Raw genomic sequence first — 19005 nt, forward strand, 5'->3', positions numbered from 1 at the left:
CTGAGTGGATTGAGGAGGAGTTGCCCAGTAGTGGATCTCTTGCTCTGTCACTAAAGTCAGAGTAACCCCTTAAGGACTTCTCTATCTCCTGGGTTGTCATAGCCCAGAGGTTGGAGTGGGGATGCTCCCACTATCTATTAAATGTTCCCAAATAGCCTCTGAAACCAAGCCCTGGCCTTCACATGTGGCTCAGTCGTGGTTGGCAACTCATTTAGTGAAAGGAAAACTCTGATCTCAAATTTCTGCTGCCTTGTGGCTATACCCATTGATGGGGAAGGCTTCAGGAGAAAACCCCATGGAAAGCTCCAGAGCTGTCAATGCTGACTGGCAACTCCTGTGATGCTGCTGGTGCCAAACTGTATTGGTCTCTGCCGTTCCTTTGGATTCATGAGCTGCGTGGAGAGGGGGAGCCTGCTGCATGGCAACAGCTTGCTCTCCATATTGTCCTGTCCTGGCTTGTATCACGTAGATGGCTTGGACGTTTGGCCCCACCAACAGAGGGCATAATGGCATTCAGTCTCTATCAATCTCCCCCCTCTGCATCTTAAACCATGCTTGTTTTTTAACTTTTCTGACAAAAGGTTATTGATGTGAAGGTTTTGTAGGATCAAGTCCTCCTTTTGCAATTTGCAGTCCCCTTAAATTCCTGTTTTAAAGAAGTGATTTACATCTGGCCTATGTTGTATACGTTCTGATTATAATCTTGGCAGATTTCCTGAACGAAAGGTTTCTTGTCTACACTCAATAGTATGAGAAGCCAGCACTTGCAACACTTATCTCCTTCTCACTGTATAACCAGTCCATCATCTTGTTAATTAATTGAGCCCTTTCTATATATGTTCATGTGTTGGATTGCACATTGACACAAGGAAATGAGGCAGAGCTTGAAGAATGTGGTGACTGGAAAACTCTCTTTTCAATGAGCTGAACTGATAGTTACTCAGTATCCGATTACATTTGTAAACTTCTTTCCCACAGGGGCCATTTGTTCAAGTTGATGAACTAATTGAAGTTTTGCGTCGCTGCCAGTTACCAGATAGTAAGTGATGTTCTTTGCTGCTACTTCATGACATTCTGTGAAGACAATGTGCATACAGTAAAACACTCAGCCATGAAATAGCTATCAGCTTGCCTTCTCCCCATATCCCTTCGTACCCTGACTAATCAAGAATCTATCAACCTCTGCCATAAATATACAAGAAGACTTGGCCTCCACAGCAGCCTGTGACAAAGAATTCCACAGATTCATCACTCTGGCTAAAAAAATTCCTCCTCATCTGGTCTGAAAGGACACCCTTCTATTCTGAGGTTGTGTCCTCTGGTCTTAGACTCTCCCACCATGTGAAACATCCTCTCCATATCCAGTCTATCAAGGCTTTTCAATATTCAATGAGTTTCAGTGAGGTCAAGCCAGGACAGTACAATATGGAGAGCAAGCTGTTGTCCATATACAGACACATTATAGTAATTTATAGTTTTTTTTAATGTATTGCACTGCAGCCACAATTTCATGACATACTGTATGTCAGTGATATTAAACCTGGTACTGAAAACGGGGGATTAAAAAAAGGCCAGACAAGGCAAGTATTATCTTTTTCACTTAGAGTGAACCCACAGCAGTTCCCATTGGTTTTTAGTAATTAAATGTGTTAAACAATCACCTATTCCTAATTACCCTAGAGGTGTGCTGATGAGTTGGTTTTGCCAATGGCTGCAGCCTGTATAAAGGTGCATATCAATGGTGTCCAAGAGTTTTAACTCTGAGGGTGGGAAAACATTTCCAACTGTGTAGGACGGTGTTCCTGGGATCCCAAAGTGACCTGATCGTTGGTGCTTACCTTTAGGGATAACTTGATGCAGAAGTGTTATAGATCACGGATTTCTTCTGCCAGAAACAAGGAACCATTTGATTCCTCAGCTTAGAGGTCGTGTTCCATTCACTTAGAATTAGGACTGGTTGTAGACTGTGAAAGTAACCATTATCAAGCAAGTGAGGTAAACACAATGCAGAACATGTAAATGCAGCCTCGTGAAGACATTCCCGTCAACAACATCCTTGTGTAAAAGACCAGTTCAACATTAATTTTAATAACAAACTTGAAATGATCATGATAGCACTGGAATTTCATTGCCCCCCCCCCCACCCCACCACAAGGATTGGTTTATTAATGTGTGCCTTTTAATTTCTTCAAGCCGTTGAACAAGCTGTTGAACTGATCACTGGAGGCCAAGCGGAAACAGTTGCTGAAGGGAATGGACCTATAGAAAATGATGCAGTGATTAAAAAGCCCTTGAAAAGGGCAGCAAATGAAGATTCTGATGAAGAGGAGGAAAAGGGCGCGGTGGCACCTCCCGTGCATGACATATACAGGGCTCGCCAGCAGAAGCGAGTCCGATAAACATCCACCAGCAGCATTTTATGTCTTGAAGGAGCTGAATGTCATTCTTAAGCTGTCAAGAAATGAGCTGTGTCTTCACTTGCCTGTGGAAATGAGACTGCTTTCACTGTTGTGCCTCATTCGAGTAAGATGGCTCAGCTGGACGGGGGACAAAAAAAACTGGATAAAACATGGCTTCTTCTGTACGAAAAACTGCATTTTTGAAGAGGCTTTTGTTGGGCGGAATAATAAACTTTGGTATTGATCGCCAGACACTGCACCTGTACACAGCCAGTGCAAACATTTCAGCTGCAATCTAGTTCCATGCAAGTCTGCTATTACAACACAACTTGTGAATCTTATATTTTGTTTTATTTGTTTGTTTCATTTTTTTTTAAAGAAAACTGGATGGTGCAAATACAAGGGAAGGTATTTTATTATCCTGTAAACTACAACACCACAGTCCTGTTATGCATTGTGGTTTCCTGCCAAGTGTCATTTTACCATTATTTAAGGCAACCTTTTTCCTTTTGTAATTTGAGAGCCTGAACACAATCTTTGTAATAAAGACAGAAAATGCATTTAAACTCTGACTCTTGTTTTATGCTATCTTATCAACGTGCGAGATGCTCAGTGTCTTTGCTATGTCTTTAAATAGCAGGTGCAGCAGCCAGGTATTGTTAGAGATCAAATGAATGTTTTATTAAGCATATAAGACAAGGTAACTTACAGTAAGTGTCAGGAGCTGCACAGGTTTGCTGCTTTGCCAAACCAGGCACAATGGAAAGATGACTCAGCACCCTGTCATTTGTCAGAAGCCTACAGCCTGTGTTTCTGCAATTCGTTGTAGATTTTTTTTTCCAAAAACAATTTAGTTTGTGAAAACAGATTCAATAGGAATTGTTAAAAAGTTAATTGATATATACTATAAAAAACAGAAGGCTGCTGGAAAATGGGTAATGGAATTAATTGGTAGCTCACAATTAGGTTTTAATTCTAAACTATTTTTTTAAGAAGGCTTGAGATCTTAAACGTGCTAAAGAAAAAAAACCTCTTTGATAATCCAGCACTTTGAAAAGCACTTTTCCACTGTCAACATCTAAAGTATTACTACGTGATGTCTATTTGTAGATTATAATTCATCCTTGATTTAGTATAGTAAATGTACACTGTGCTGAAATATGTTGCTGGAAATCAGAGTCATTGATCAACAGGCATGCAAGTGTTTAAAATCAAGAATGGGTTTCCAACTCACCACTTCTTCATGCACTAATACTCTCACTTTTCAATATAATACATGAAAATCAGTTACCACATTCTAAGGATTGGCTTCACCTTATAGTCAAAACTTTATATTGGCTGAAATAGTCACGATCTGAAGTTGAACTGAAGTAGTTATTATAAAGTCAGCTCAGAAGGTTTTCCATTCTCTTGTCGCTGGGTTATTCACTGCCACAAGCAACACTCGTTGCTTGGAGATGGGACAGATGAAGGTGCTGCAGGTTGAGGCAGTCCTTTCATCTTCCGAAAAAAATCTCTGGCTATTTCAGTCACTGGGTAGTTCACAGCCAGGCAGGTCAATGTTTTACATCTAAAACCAAGTTTATTTGGCCTAATGACAGACAGCCCTGTGCAATACTGGGCTTCCATTAGGAGTGGGAGCTGCAGCTGAATTTTTGGCTGTTAGCATCTGGCATTTTACAAAGGGCAATACAGTCTCTGCTGAGAGCTGGACAGAGGGCAACAGATGTTGGGGCTTTAGAGAAGATATAGAGATGAGTTAGAAATGGGTGAGGGTGTAGTTATCTACCAGTGAATAGCAGGACATATCTGAACCATAGTACTGCCTGGTCTTTTATGGTGATACACCACCCTACATCAACCCTTTTTTTTAAAAGATCTCTTTCAAAATAATTCTAATGCGCTCTTTAATAACAGGAGGTTGATTTCACCCCCCCCCCCCACCCACCTTGACCAAGGCGTTCCTGAATGTAGTCATCAACACAAACACTTGCGGTCAGAACCACAGTGCATCACTTGTATAAACATATTCATACCTACTGTTGTTTCTTTATAAAACAACTACTGCCACTCAATGTACCTTTATTACACCAGAATACATTTTTTGTTTAAATACTATACATTATCACTACTGTACACTGCAAAATTCTGGAAACATGCAGCTGAAAAAAAAAATCAGTGACCATTGTCAAGTTTTACAAAATAAGTTACTAGTATTTACACCAGTAAAGTACAACTTGTAGTCAGTACAACATATGCCGTTTCCATTGCCAGTCTATAACAGTACTCAAGAGGCAAGCATAATGAATGCTCAGCAAGCAAGCAAGCAATGATACTAGATCACAAACAGCAGTGAGGAAAATACTGAGTTTAGAGCCACCATGTTTCAAATGCTTTCATTTAAATAAAGATGACTGTATTTAGTAATTAGTAATGTGCATAAAAGCAAATCAAAGCAATATCCTCATTTTAAACCATTTCTACAGTGCTCCAAAAATAATCCATTTTTGTGTTGGCTTTTTAGACTTTAAAATATATAAATAAGAAAAAAAAACATTTGGTTCCATTTTTTTTTAAATAGTGTATCTCAAACTACCACAAAAGAGAAGGATTAAAATATTCCCTATGGATTTAAGCAACAAACTAGGTTGAATGGTACATGACTATCCATTTTACGCTTCCAACTCTGGCATAACTGTAGTGTAAGTGGTCTTTCTATTTTCACAATAAGAATATCGTATTTGAAGGTTTTCTGGATTGGATTTGAGCCAAGGATGACAAGAGGTTGGAAATCTAGATAAATTAATGAAATGTTGATAACTCTTGACCTGAATATCGGGTGGGATGAAGAGGCTTGAAGGGTTGTAGTTACACTCTAGAAATAAGAGTTGCATCATCAAAGACATTCTTGCTGCCGCAGGGAGGTTTTCTGCTGATTACAGTTCAATTAAATAGATGCATCAAAAAGGGAGCTTCACTTCTCATTGTGCAAGAGCTCATCAAAGGGGTTCCTACTCTCAGACCACACCAACTAGCACCAGTAGTCACCAAAGACACAAGCACTGCCCAGGGATGTGCAGTGAGCCTCTTGCATTGTCTGGTTGCATCACCAGATCATGGCATCTGCCCAAACTAACCAATGCCAAGGGCTGCCCTTTCTATTAATTATTCACCAATTAGTCACACTGCACCTCTAATTAGTGAAAACTTTCAAGGTGTTTTAAATCTGAGTTTTGGGGATGGGGGAGGGGAATGGAGACAAGCTTTGGAGAAGAAATATTTTAAATGAGTATCTCAGAAGAGAATTGGATCTGTACTTAAAGAGCACCATCCCTATTGTACACAAACAGCAAAGGTCAGCTAGATACTCCCCCTCAACCCAAGCCTCAGATTACCCCAAAAACAGCTATTTCTTCACAACTTTCCCTTCCCAAACCATAAAGAGAATGAAATCAGCTGTGGAGAAACAGACAAATGGAAAGATCTTGTTGCTCAGTGTGCAATGCTTTAGATTTCATGATCATTGCTCCTTCTCACCCATCCCAGGAAGTTGTGTCTCATTTCTCTGGAGCACTTTAGCCAGGATAGTGTCATAATAAGGACTGAAGACCATCTTGTTATAGTTTACCAGGTGAAGAAATTTAACTGTTATCTTTTCCAGTTCTGTTTTAATGGGGCTAAGCCCTCCAGGGACTGAAACGGATTTTGGACTGCTTGACATGAGATGCATCTTCAGAAAAGTCTGAATTCGTGAATCTGGCAAAAGAAAAAAAATCTAAATGAAAGTAGAGAGTTGCAAAGAGTGATTCCTGAGAAAAAGGTTTTTTTCTAAGATTAAACCAGAACAACCAAGTCACAATCCAGTCAAGAACCAGGGATTTAATAAGATTCCAACCAGCTCTGTGGAGACTGGAAAAGAATAAAACCAAAACCTTTAAAAAACATAATCCTTCTTCCACTATAGCTACATCAGAACTGCAAATTCAGAATTAATAAAGTAACTGGTTAAAAACAGTGATCATTTACCAATTATGATGGAACACACTCTAAATTAGCTCTTCTATAGTTCTAGAACTAGAATGTAAAACTGAAATGAGGTTTGAACAGGTGCAATCACATAAAAAAGGATCACTGTTGGAATTGACAGCTGCCCTCTTAGAAGGGTTAGAAGCTGTCCTGGGGGTGGTTGGAGGTACTTGATACTGTGAGATTTTAAACAGCTAGCATTTATTTGCACAACTTAAGGTATTTATCTAAACACAAGAGATTCTGCAGATGCTGGAAATCCACAGCAACTCACAAAATGCTGGAGGAACTCAGCAGGTCAAGCAGCTTCTACAGAGGAGTAAAAACAGTCAATATTTCAGGATGAGATATTTCATCAGGGCTCATACTTATCTAATCTCCTTTTAGAAGTTCCTGCTTCTATTATTTTAGACAACCTCATCTGAAACATAAGAACTCACTCACAATTTACAAAATTTTTAGCTAGATAATTGCCAATGTGACCAGGCCCAGCTCAAACGTTTGATTTGCCCACCCACAGCTCAGTCACCTGATCTCCTGGCTCTGATCAATCCTCCAATCCTTTGATTTCTAGATTCAGATCAATTATTAGATTCTGTGCAGCAACTGAAGCATTTCTGATCGGCAGACAACTTCAACAAAGGCCATCTGACACTGACTGGTCTGGACTGCCAAATGTACAAGTTACAACTACAGATCATTTTAATGTAATTCAACATACATTCTTACCTATTAATTTGCGAACAGAGTTATCCGGACTAGCTATGGCCTGGATTTGACCTTTCAATACCATCTCTTTTTCAGTAGGTAGTAGTGGGAAACCGTGTTCAGTTAAGCAGTGGTTCACTTCCACACACATCTGCTCACTCATGCTGGTCATGGCCTCAGCAAGGTGGAAGGAACTGGAAATGCAGCATTTTCAAAATAAATCAGTTCATTTCATCACTCAAGGTTCTTTGTTTCTTCTACATAGAATAAGCAAGAGGACTGAAATATTTCTTACTGTAATTTATAGTTTTTTGTGTATTACACTGTACTGCTGCCAGAGAACATTGAATTTCACAATATATGTCAGTGATAATAAACCTGAAACCTGATTGTGATTCTGAAAATTAGTCAGAGAGCATTCCCAATATTACAGTCTGTGGGGTCACCTGATTGCAATATCTGTTTCTTAATGTATTTATTGAGATACAGTATGGAACAGGCCATTCTGGCCCTCCAGCTGAGAGACATTCTAGCATCTATGGGGTGGTTGAACTTTGAAGTTCTTTTCTAAAACCGACAATTGGTACTAGGTGAAGCATTAATTTTCAATCTATGATGGATAGGTGACTTGTATGAAGGTATGAAGGGTATGGGAAAGAGACCGGTATGAATGGGGTTAGGCGACAGATCAGAATTGATGAGACTGAATTATGAAGCAGATCTACCATTCCATAGAACATACATGAAGTGCAACACCGAATTTCATGGCTGGAAAATCTCAGCCGCCCAGGCAGCATTCATGGAAAGAGATATGATGTGTCAGATTGAACACCTTTCATCTGAACTCGGGAAGAGAGAAGATGGAAAGGGCAGTGGATGTAACAAAGGAAGCCTCTGGGATAGGGTGACATTATACGGGTTCAATTTCAACACTGAAGAGAAATTTAGATAAGTACATGGAGAGCTATTGTCCATGTATGTGTCCATAGGACTAGACCAAATAACAGTTTAGCACAGACTAGATGGGCTGAAGGGCCTGTTTCTGGGCTGCAGTGCTCTATGACTAATAATCTAGCAATAAAAGGGCAGTTAAGCTCTTTTGCCCATTAATGTGGTGTTAATGTTAAAATCTTGGTAATACTGTACAGTCTGGCCTACTGGGAACTGAAAGAAAGAGCAAAGGAAAAGATGGAAAGTAAAAATCGTCAGTCCTGAAACAAACAGAAAGTTATCTAAGGTTGGAGAATTCAATATCAAGTCCTGCAGGCTGCAATATGCCCACAGATTAGGTAGTATTCCTTATTTACTGAATATTATGTTACATCCACACTCAAAATGTAATCAAGCATAGACACAAGAGATTCTGCAGGTGCTGGAAACCTTAAGTAATACAAACGCCAAGTGTTGAGAAACTCGGCAAATCAATCAGCATCTATGCAGGGAAGTAAGCAGCTGACGTCCAGGGCCAAGATCTTCATCAACACTTCATGGTGCATTTTATGTATACTGCCGAGGTAGTATAGGATATAGAGGAACTTGTGCTATATTCAAGGGTACAGCAAATATTGGCATGATGAAATAAAGTAACACACAAAATGCTGGAGGAACTCAGCAGGTCAAGCAGCATCTACAGTAACAAATAAATGGTCAACGTTTGAGGCCAAGACCCTTCTTGAAAACAAATGAGAAAGTGATTTGACAGGGTATTTAAAAATGGGTTCTCAAATACCCCATCATAAGGGAAGGTGGTTCAGAGGGCCAGAACAAAGAGAGTCTTATTTATAGAAACATTGAACAACATAGGGCAGGAAGAAGTCTGAAGATTCAAGGTCAAGGAACATTATTGATTGAAATCAAGTTAGCGTTATGGTTTAAGAAAGACTGACAGGATTTTATAGAAAAGGAGAACAGAAGAGAACAAAGGTCCTGAAGAAGAATCTTGGCCTTAAACATCGACTGTTTCTTCATTTCCATGGATGATACCCAACTTGCTTGAGTTCCTCCAGCACTTAGTGTGTGTTGCTTTGGATTTCCAGCATCTGCAGAATTTCTTGTATTTATAATTCTAAAGCAATTGGAGAAAGTTTAGGGAAGATGTCAGAGGTAGGATTCTTTTCAATGCATGGGATACAATGCCAAGAGTGGTGGTAAAAGAAAGTACATTAGGGACAATTAAGACACTCTTAGATAGGCACAAGAATGAAAGGAGAATAGAGGGCTGTGTGGGGAAATAAAGGTTACATTGGTCTTGGAGTAGGTTTGAAGGCTTGCATAATATGGTGGGCTGAGGGGACTGTACTGTGCTCAGTTCTATATTCTAAGTTCTGTGTGTCTCCTCTAACACAAGCATACATTCAAGTTGAAAGCCCAGGAGACAGGGATTATTGGTTAACTAGGCAATAAATGCAGTGGCTGCCACATGTAACGCTATTACAGCTCTCAGCGTCAGGGTTTGGAATTCAATTCCAGTGGACTCTGTAAGGAGTTTGTACATCCCCCCATGCATACATTTCCTTTGGTGCTGCAGTTTCCTCCCACAGTCCAAAGACCAACTGGTTAGTAGGTTAAATGGTCATTGTAAATTGTCCCATGATTAAGCTAGGATTAAACTGGTGGGTTGCTGGCGGCGAGACTCGAAGGGCTGGAAAGGCCTATTTTGCACTATATTTCTAAATAAGAAATAAAAATAAAATACCTAGACTTACCAGTCTTTCTTGTGTAATCAAATGGTTCTTTGAAACTACGACGCAAACATAAGGAAGTCTGCAGATGTTGGAAATACAAGCAACACACAAAACTGCTGGTGAACACAGCTCTGTCCCTCTCACTATACCCCTTGCCCATCCTCTGGGGTCCCCCCACCTTTTCTTTCTCTCTAGGCCTCCTGTCCCATGATCCTTTCATATCCCAACCGTCCAGCTCTTGGTTCCATCCCTCCCCCTCCTGTCTTCTCCTATCATTTTGGATCTCCCCCTCCCCTTCCCACTTTCAAATCTCTTACTAGCTCTTCTTTCAGTTAGTCCTGACGAAGGGTCTCGGCCCGAAACGTCGACCGCACCTCTTCCTAGAGATGCTGCCTGGCCTGCTGCGTTCACGAGCAACTTTGATGTGTGTTGTTTGAAACTAAGATTTAGATATTCTGACAAAACCATCTGGATGGTGAAATCCAAATCAACAGAGCCATAAATAGCTGAAGCATGTAATAAATCACTTACTGCGTATGCATGCCTGTCAGTAAGACTTTAATGATCCCCTTCAGTCTGTCCAGGAAGCCCGAGAGCCCTGAAATGGCAGCACCGGTCATGTTGTATATAACCAGCAGGGCAGCTGCAATAATGGTCAGCTGATTCAGCTCTCTCTGCATCTCCATGAACCGGGACTCGTCCATCAGTACAGTCTAAAGGAAAGGAACACGATGGCAGGTCAAACTTCAGTACAGAATCTAACGCATCAGGAGGCTCATCCAGGGAACTGCTTTGTTCTCTGTCAATTATTGTCAGATTTTAAATATTCTTCCCCTTTTGCTTCACATTATATCAAATATTGAAAGGCCTAGATAGAGTGGACTTGCGGATGTTTCCCATAGTGGGGGAGTCTAGGATCAGCAAGCTCTGCCTCAGAGAACAAGGACATCCCCTTGGGAGGAAGAATTTCTTTAACCGAAAAATAGTGTATCTGTGCAATTCACTGCTAAAGACAGCTGTGATGGGCAAGTTGTTGGATATATTTAATGTGGAGGTTGATAGATTCCTGAATGTAAGGGCATCAAAGATTACAGGGAGAAGGCAGGGTTGAGAAGAGATAATATATCAGCCATGGTGGAATGACTCAATGGACAAATGGCCCAATTCTGCTCCTATGTCATATGGTCTTAAAGATTTTACTCTGGCTAAGGAAATGGGACAAACTACTAATTCCCTAACTGCTGTCCTTCACCAGACCACTAATCACACACTTAAAAGAGGAAGAAAAATCTAGCATTTATACAGTTTAGCAAAAAACCCTTTAAGTGTGTTTACAGACTGTCATCGTGTAAGTAGTTTGTGTTCAGTGAACTGAGATACTATCCAGAAAAGGCTGCTATTCTCAAACTTAAATCACACAACCTCTACGAAAGCCAAAACAATAAGCAGGTACAAGTATCACTATGGAATTGAAATTGGTTCTGATTGTCACATGTACTGAGTAACAGAGAAAAGCTTGTCCAGCATATTGTTCATTCAGATCAATTGACTGCATTGAGGTAGAATAAATAAGGTAAAATAACATAAGAAAGCAGGATAAAGTGTAACAGATACAGAGAGAGTGCAGTACAGGTAAACAAAGTGCAAGATCGTAACCAGGTAGATTGTAAGATCAATAGTCCATCTTATCATATTAGACATTTCAACCCTGGGGAAAAAGATACTGTCTGTCTACTCTATCTATGCCACATAATATTATAAACTTCTATCAGATCTCCCCTCTGTCTCTGCCACTCCAGAGAAAACAACCCAAGTTTGTCCAACCTCTCATTATAGCAATGTGCCCTCTAATCCAGCAAATATCCTGGTAAACCTCTTCTGCACCTCTCCAAAGCCTCGACATCCTTCCTCTAGTGGGGCGACTAGAGCCGCATGCAGTACTCCAGAAGCGGACTAACTAAAGTTTTAAAGCTCAACGTAGCTTCCTGACTTTTGAACTCAGTGCCTCAACTAATAAAGGCAAGCATGTCATGTGCCCTCTTAACCACATTATCAACCTAATTATCAATTAGGGAGCTATGAACGTAGACCCCAAAATCCCTCTGCCCCTCAAAACTGTTATGGGTCTTGCCCTGAGCAGTGTACCATCTCTTTACATTTGACCTACTAAGGTGCAACATTTCACAATTGGCAAGCTGAAATGCCATCTGCCAATATCTGCAACTGATCTATATCATGCTGTATTCTTTGCTGGTCATCTATACTATCCACAACGCTACCAATCTTCGTTTCATCTGCAAACTGACTAACCTACCCATCTACCTTTTCATCCAGGTCATTTACATATACTGTTCCTTCTAAGCTGCGCTAAAATGCTCCTGTGCATGTAGCCTTTGTTGCAACGCAGCTGGAATTTTCTTTTATATGTTAATATAAAGTTCAACGCAGTTTTCAGGCCATGTAAAGATTTTTTTGCCCAGAGCAATGGTTGGTCTGTGCAGCTATATAAAATAATTAAAGGGAATGTTGTTTATATACATGGTGTATATATATAACAGCGTGGTTTATATATAACAGCGGTGTCCCAATGCAGATCCCCGCAGAACATCACTAATCACAGACCTCCAGCTAGTTAATTCCCTTAGACCTCCACTCTATCTTCTATGGGCAATTCTAGTTCTGATCCAAACAGCCAATTCACCATTGATCTAATGCTTCTTAATCTTCTGGATAAGTCTCCTATGAAGAACCTATCAAAATCCACGTCGACAACATCCACAGTTCTATCTTTATAAATTACCTCATCACCTTGTGAAAAACCTCAATCAAATTAGTAAAACATAACTTGCCCCACACAAGGTCATGTTGGCTCTTCCATAATTTAGGCAATAGTTTTCCAAATGCTCATAAATCCTATCCCTAAGAATTCTCCCCAGTAATTTCCCCACCACTGACGCAAGACCCACCAGTCTATAGTTTCCAGAATTATCCATGGTTCCCTTCTTGAACAATGGAACATGTTGATGTGCTGAGTTATGTTCACAATTCTCTGCAATTTCTTAATATTATGAGAAATAGGAGCCCATGGACGAGCAGGTCCACCTGTCCCTCTACCATTCAGTGAGGTCATGGCTGAACCATCCGTGCCTTTAATTTCCTATTCTCTCTCCTGACCCTTGATTCCTCAGTAGTTCAGATGTCTACCAATTTCCACCTTAAATACATTCACTTACTCTGCCTCCACAGCTCCCTGGGAGAGAGAATTCCAAGGATTCACAACCCTCAGAGAAGAAATTTATTGTTGTGAAACTACGCCACTGGCATGAAATGTTCCCCCTAAGGAAAATATCCTCTCAACATCCACCTTGTCGAACCCTCTCATAACCCCATGTTTCAGAAAGATCACTTATCATTCTTCTAAACTCTGAACAACAGCCTAGCCTCCTCAAATCGTCCTTCATTGATCAAGGAAGATCAGTGGTTACTTGATAGAGGTGTACGAGATGGTAAGAGGCATTGACAGAGTGAACAGCCAGCACTTCCTTCTCAGGGTGCAAATGACTAATTTGAGAGGGCACAATTTTAAGGAAATTGGGGATGGCCGAGGTACATTTTTTTCACACTAAGAGTGATAAGTGTATGGAATACCCTGCCAGGGTGGTGGTCGAGGCAGATACATTAGAAACATTTAAGAGACTCTTGGAAAGGCACATTGATGAAAGAAAAATAGAGGGCTATGTGGGAGGGAAGGGCTTATCTTGGAGTAGGTTAAAAAGAAATGCACAGAATTGTGGGTGAAGGGCCTCTACTGTTCTATGTTACCAACAAAGTTTGTCGTTTAATTACATAAAACTTATACTCGACAGACTTTCATTCAAGTACAAATCCATAACCCAAACACATATATGTCACATTAAGTACAGACACCACTGAAGTCAAGACTATACCTTCCAGTGAACTAGAGAGGAGGCTAGTTTTCGCCAGTAAGAGAATCTCAAATAAGGGGACATATCTACAAGATAAAGGGCCAGTAATTTGAAACTTGGGTATGTAGGAATTCTTCACAAACAGTGATAAATAGGAACTTGGTGGAAGATGGATCACTGGAACTATTTCAAATGGAGGTGGATAAATATTAGATTGAAGAATAGAGAAGTATGGAGAAACGATACACACTAGAAATTAAGGCCAGCACAGATCAAACAATGTCATAGTGAAGGGCCTGTTGACCTACTATTTTCTGTGTTCCTGTCAGGACATATGAGGTGAGGAAATGGTACGAACCTCCGGGAAGAGTTTGCTGCCATGATCCCATTTCAGTAATTTAACATAGGCATGATTTAACACCAAGGAAGGGCCCAAAGCTGAAACTTCTGTGGCGGCGGCTGTGGCTCCGTCAAGCACAGAAGTATTAGGACCCAGAACTTCACTCGCAGCCTCTTGCAGCCACTCTGTTGTGATCTCCAGTGAACCTATGACAAAAAAGAAAATCAAGGGGGATCTCACATTTCCAATAAAGTTGTCTTACTAAAGAAATTTACAATTTTACACTATTGATAGCGTCAGGGAAGGAAAATGTTAACATTAGTTTGTTCCTATTTTCACTGACTTTGTTACAGCTCTATAAAGCTGGTTAGGCAACATGAGTATTGTGATGGTTCTGGTCTCATTATAGGAAGGATGCAGAAGCTTTAGAGAGGGTGCAAAGGAGATTTACCAAGATGCTGCCTGGAAAAGAGAAAATGTCTAATGAGAATAGGTTGAACAAGTTAGGACTTTTCCCTTTGGAGTAAAGTGGGATAGAGGTAGTGTGATAGGTATGTACAAGATGATGAGGCATCGATCGAGTGGATAGCCAGAGGCTTTTTTCCTAGGGAGGAATTAGCTAATACAGGGGCGGGGGGGGGGGGGATAATTTTGTGGTGATTGGAGTAAAGTATAGGGGAGATGTCAGAGGCAAATCCCTTACACAGAAAGTGGTGAGTGCATGGAATGCCCTGCCAGGGATGGTGGTAGATGCAGATACATTAGGGACATTTAAGAAACTCTTAAATTAGGCAGATGGATGATAGAAAAAAAATGGAAGACTATATAGGAGGGAAGGGTTCAATTGATTTTAGTAGGTTAAAATCCAGCACAAAATTGTGGGCCGAAGGACCTGTATTGTGCTGTAATGTTTTATAAATAGTCTGATTATTGCATTTTTGTTCTTGCAAGCTTACAGTACATTAGTCTGTTGTACTTCAAAAATACTTTCCTGATCTTATTAAGCTTTGAAATATTCTGAGGTCATAAAAGATCCAATATAAATAAATTCATTTTAAATCAGAAAATGCAGTGCTTGAGAAGCCAGGATGTATGAAGCTTGCAGTCCTTTATATGAACCACAGTTAAGGAATTATGTGCAGATCTGGTCACTGAGCTATAAAGAAAGATGTCATTAAGGTGGAAAGAGTGCAAAAAAGATTCAAAAGGATGTGGCTGCAGTTGGAGGGTTTGAGTTACAAAGAGGGGCAGGATAGACTGTGGTTTTTAGCCTGGGAAATAGAAGACTGAGGGATGGCCTTACATAAGGGGTGTGTACAACATCATAAAGGGCAGAGACCAGGTGAATGGTCACAGTCTTTTTCCTAGGGTAGGGGAGTGCAAAACTAAAGGATACAGATTTAAGGTGACCTGAGGGATACAGGCCAAATGAAGGTATGTGGAACTAGCAATTTAGTCAGCAGGGATGGGTTGGGCCAAAGGGCCTTTTCCCTGCTGTATAACTCAGTGATTCTAAGCCATAAAACCAAACTGGTTAAATATAAAGTGAATTAAATCATGTCATAGACTCTAACAAACATATGATTTTTTTCTTCAGCAATATTACAAACAATGTCGATAGAATAACATATGATCTTAGCACACCATTATTACTAAATTATCCTGGTTTTAGTTACTGGCTGAGATAGAGAACTAGCGAGGAATATTTCTAAACAACATAACCGGATTAAAAAAGATACATTCTACCTAAAAAGGCACACCACCGTTATAATCAAAATCAACTGATTTACCCATATTCTCTTGTTAACCTCTCTACTGACGTGACCAATATTCTTCAATTTCAAACGTTGTCTGTAAGGAGTTTGTACATTCTCCCCGTGACTGAATTGGATTTCCCCAGGTGCTCCAGTTCCCTCCCATATCTCAAAGACGTACAAGGTAGGGTTAGTAAGCTGAGGGCATGCTATGCTGGTGCCAGAAGTATGGTGACATTTGCAGGCTGCCCCCAGCACATCCTCTAACTGTGTTGGTTGTTGAAGCAAACACCACATTTCGCTGTACTTTTCAGTGTTTCGGCATACATGTGACATATAAAGCAAGTCTCTTTTTAATTACACATAAATAACTAGCGAAGTCTAAAAACATCAAATTATCTAGGTAATATGACTATAAAATGACTCTTCATTCTCACCACGTTGCTTATCAAGGAACTCCTGGAAACATTTTCGCTCGTAATCAACAGACTGCTTCATTAAGTGCGGTCGACTGCGGCTAATGGTAACATTCACCATGTCGAGCTTCATTAAGTCCAGCACAGCAAAAATCTCCCTGTCAATAGAGAATACATGTTGAGAATAAATCATGCTTTATTTTGAGTCATAGAAAAAAAAACACAGAAACAGGCCCTCCAGCCCATCTAGTCCATGCTGAATCAATTAAACAGCCTACTCCCATTGGCCTGTACCCGGACCATAGTATTCCCTCCATAACTCTACCATCCATGTATCTATCCAAACTTCTCCTAAATGCTGAAATCGAGCTGGCATGTACCACTTGAGCTGGCTCCCCATTCCACACTCTCCCGACCCTCTGAGTGAAGGAAATTGCTTTAGTAAATTTCCATGCTGTCTCGAGGGTACTCATATCCTTTGCATTCCAGCTGTGGTTTAACTACTGATTATAAAAGTTCAATTAAAGCTCTGTTTTATTTGATGAAGCCAGCATAAGACCATAAGGCACAGGACCAGAATTAGCCTATTTGGCCTATTCAGAGTGTTCTACCGTTCCATCATGGCAGATTTATTATCCCTCTCGACCAATGTTCTCTCTAAGGTGTGGGTGTGTGTGCGCGCACGCACATACAGACACATACACACACACACACACACACACCTCTTTTGCTACTAGCTCACAAAGGAATTTAAACTGTGCACAAAAGGTTGTCACACTCTCCCTCGTTGGCATGTTAAGTATACATTGCCTATAAAAAGTATTCACACCCTTGGAAGTTTTTATGTTATATTGTTATACAACATTGAATCACAGTGGATTTAATTTGGCTTTTTTTGACACTGATCAACAGAAAACAGCTCTTTCATGTCAAAATGAAAACAGATCTCCACAAAGTGATCTAAATTAGTTACAAATATAAAACACAACATAATTGATTGCATAAGTATTCACCCCCTTTAATATGACACACCAAATTATCACAGGTGCAGCCAACTGGTTGTAGAAGTCACATAATTAGTTAAATGGAGAACACTGTGTGCAGACAACATGTTTCAATTAATTGTAGTAAAAATGTACCTGCATCTGGAAGGTCCAACTGCTGGTGAGTCAGTATCCTGACAAAAACTACACCATGAAGACAAACAAATATGCCACACAACTCCATGGAAAGGTTATTGAAGAGCACAGGTCAGGAGATAGATACAAGTAAATTTCCAAGTCACTGAATATCCCTTGGAGTACAGTGGTCAATCATCAAGAAATGGAAAAAATATGGAACAGCTGGAAATCTGCCTAGAGCAGGCTATCGTCAAAAACTAAGTGGTTGTGCAAGAGGGGAACTAGTGAGATAGGCCACCAAGAGAACTATGACAACTCTGGAGGAGTTACAACCCTTCAGTGGCTGAGATGGGAGAGACTGCACATCCAACTGTTGGTTAGGTGCCTTACCAGTCACAACATTATGAAGCAGTGGGAAAGAGAAAGCTACTATTGAAAAAAACTCACAAGAAATCTCGGCTAGAGTTTACCAGGCAAGATGTATGGTGTCCACTTTTATCAGAAAATTGGAAATATTGGGAGAAGAATGTTCTCACACTTTCTCTGCGATGTATGGAAAGTATAGCACTCTCTTTCACAGACAGTGATTTGCAAGAGTACTGCTTATATCTACAATCACTGAAGAAGGATTTTCAGAATGATTCAAGGATTTGAACGTTCTGGAAATTCCGAACAGGGTAATTAACCCATTTCTTTGCAAGGTTAAAGAATAGAAAGAGAGCTTGCATATGAAGCTTCCTGGTCTTTGAAGAAGAGCAAAGCTACTCTTCATTGCATTTCCATCTTCCTATCTTGTTGAAAGAGGCTTCAGTGCAGTGAAACACATACTCACAAAAAAACGGAAACCGCTTGGACATTGTTACACGTGGGAACTTAAGGTTTTTGCTGTCACAACTTAACCAGATATTTCAACAATTGCTAAAAACCATCCAGCTCATGGATCACATTGATATCGAAGTTGCTGTACAGCACACAGGTACTGTGTAAGCTAGGTTTAAAGACAAATAAAAATTTAAAGCAGAATCATTTTTCTCATGTTAGCATATGGTTGACATGATTTTACACTACTGGGGTGCCAGAAAATACATTGTGCCTAAGAGGGGCGTTGGCAGGTATAAAGGTGCTTTTGGGAGGGGGTGTTGTCAAGTATGTAAGTGCTTAGGGGGTGTTGGGCTAAAAAAGGTTGGGAAACACTGATCTAGATTATTCAATAATTTCAACGAGATCCCCATTCATTCTTCTAAACTACAGTGAGTACAAGCCAGAGAGATCAAACGCTCCTACACAATTATTTTCTCAAACTGCCCTACAATAATCAAGATAATTATCTGCACGTTAAATAACCTTTAACCTTCTTGGCAGAATGACACAACTTTTTATATATTGCTACATTTTATGTATTTATTGCTTCAGATTTCAGACATACTCATGCCCAAGTCTCTTTGTTCCTGTGGTCCCATTAGTCATTATTGTTTCTACTTTGCCTCAGTAGCATACTGCATCACTTCACAGTTTTAAACATTAAATTTCAACAGCGAAGTCTCTTCATAACATCAGCTATATAATGGCCTTTTATGGTGTTAAGTTGAAAAGTTCCATCAATGCTGTCTTTGAAACATCTTAAGTATCAG

At 40.1% G+C, this 19005-nt stretch overlaps 2 protein-coding genes across 7 annotated transcripts in view; one reads left to right on the forward strand and one right to left on the reverse strand.

The window, feature by feature from the left end:
- cstf3 (cleavage stimulation factor, 3' pre-RNA, subunit 3) overlaps positions 1–2965 on the forward strand; it is a 98870-nt gene extending 95905 nt beyond the window's left edge. For all 3 annotated transcript variants that reach the window (XM_072272789.1, XM_072272790.1, XM_072272791.1), the window contains 2 exons: positions 979–1039; positions 2194–2965. In XM_072272789.1, the coding sequence (XP_072128890.1) occupies positions 979–1039; positions 2194–2399 (267 nt within the window). In that variant the 3' untranslated portion in view covers positions 2400–2965. The remainder of the gene's footprint in view (positions 1–978; positions 1040–2193) is intronic.
- Positions 2966–4380: 1415 nt separating this feature from the next.
- tcp11l1 (t-complex 11, testis-specific-like 1) overlaps positions 4381–19005 on the reverse strand; it is a 32117-nt gene continuing 17492 nt past the window's right edge. For all 4 annotated transcript variants that reach the window (XM_072272792.1, XM_072272795.1, XM_072272794.1 and 1 more), the window contains exons 7-11: positions 16275–16411; positions 14102–14289; positions 10349–10530; positions 7155–7327; positions 4381–6155 (exon numbers count right to left, since the gene is read on the reverse strand). In XM_072272792.1, coding sequence (XP_072128893.1) covers positions 5920–6155; positions 7155–7327; positions 10349–10530; positions 14102–14289; positions 16275–16411 — 916 coding nt within the window. In that variant the 3' untranslated portion in view covers positions 4381–5919. The remainder of the gene's footprint in view (positions 6156–7154; positions 7328–10348; positions 10531–14101; positions 14290–16274; positions 16412–19005) is intronic.

Source organism: Mobula birostris, chromosome 11 (genome assembly GCF_030028105.1).
Source record: "Mobula birostris isolate sMobBir1 chromosome 11, sMobBir1.hap1, whole genome shotgun sequence".
Taxonomy (NCBI): domain Eukaryota; kingdom Metazoa; phylum Chordata; class Chondrichthyes; order Myliobatiformes; family Myliobatidae; genus Mobula; species Mobula birostris.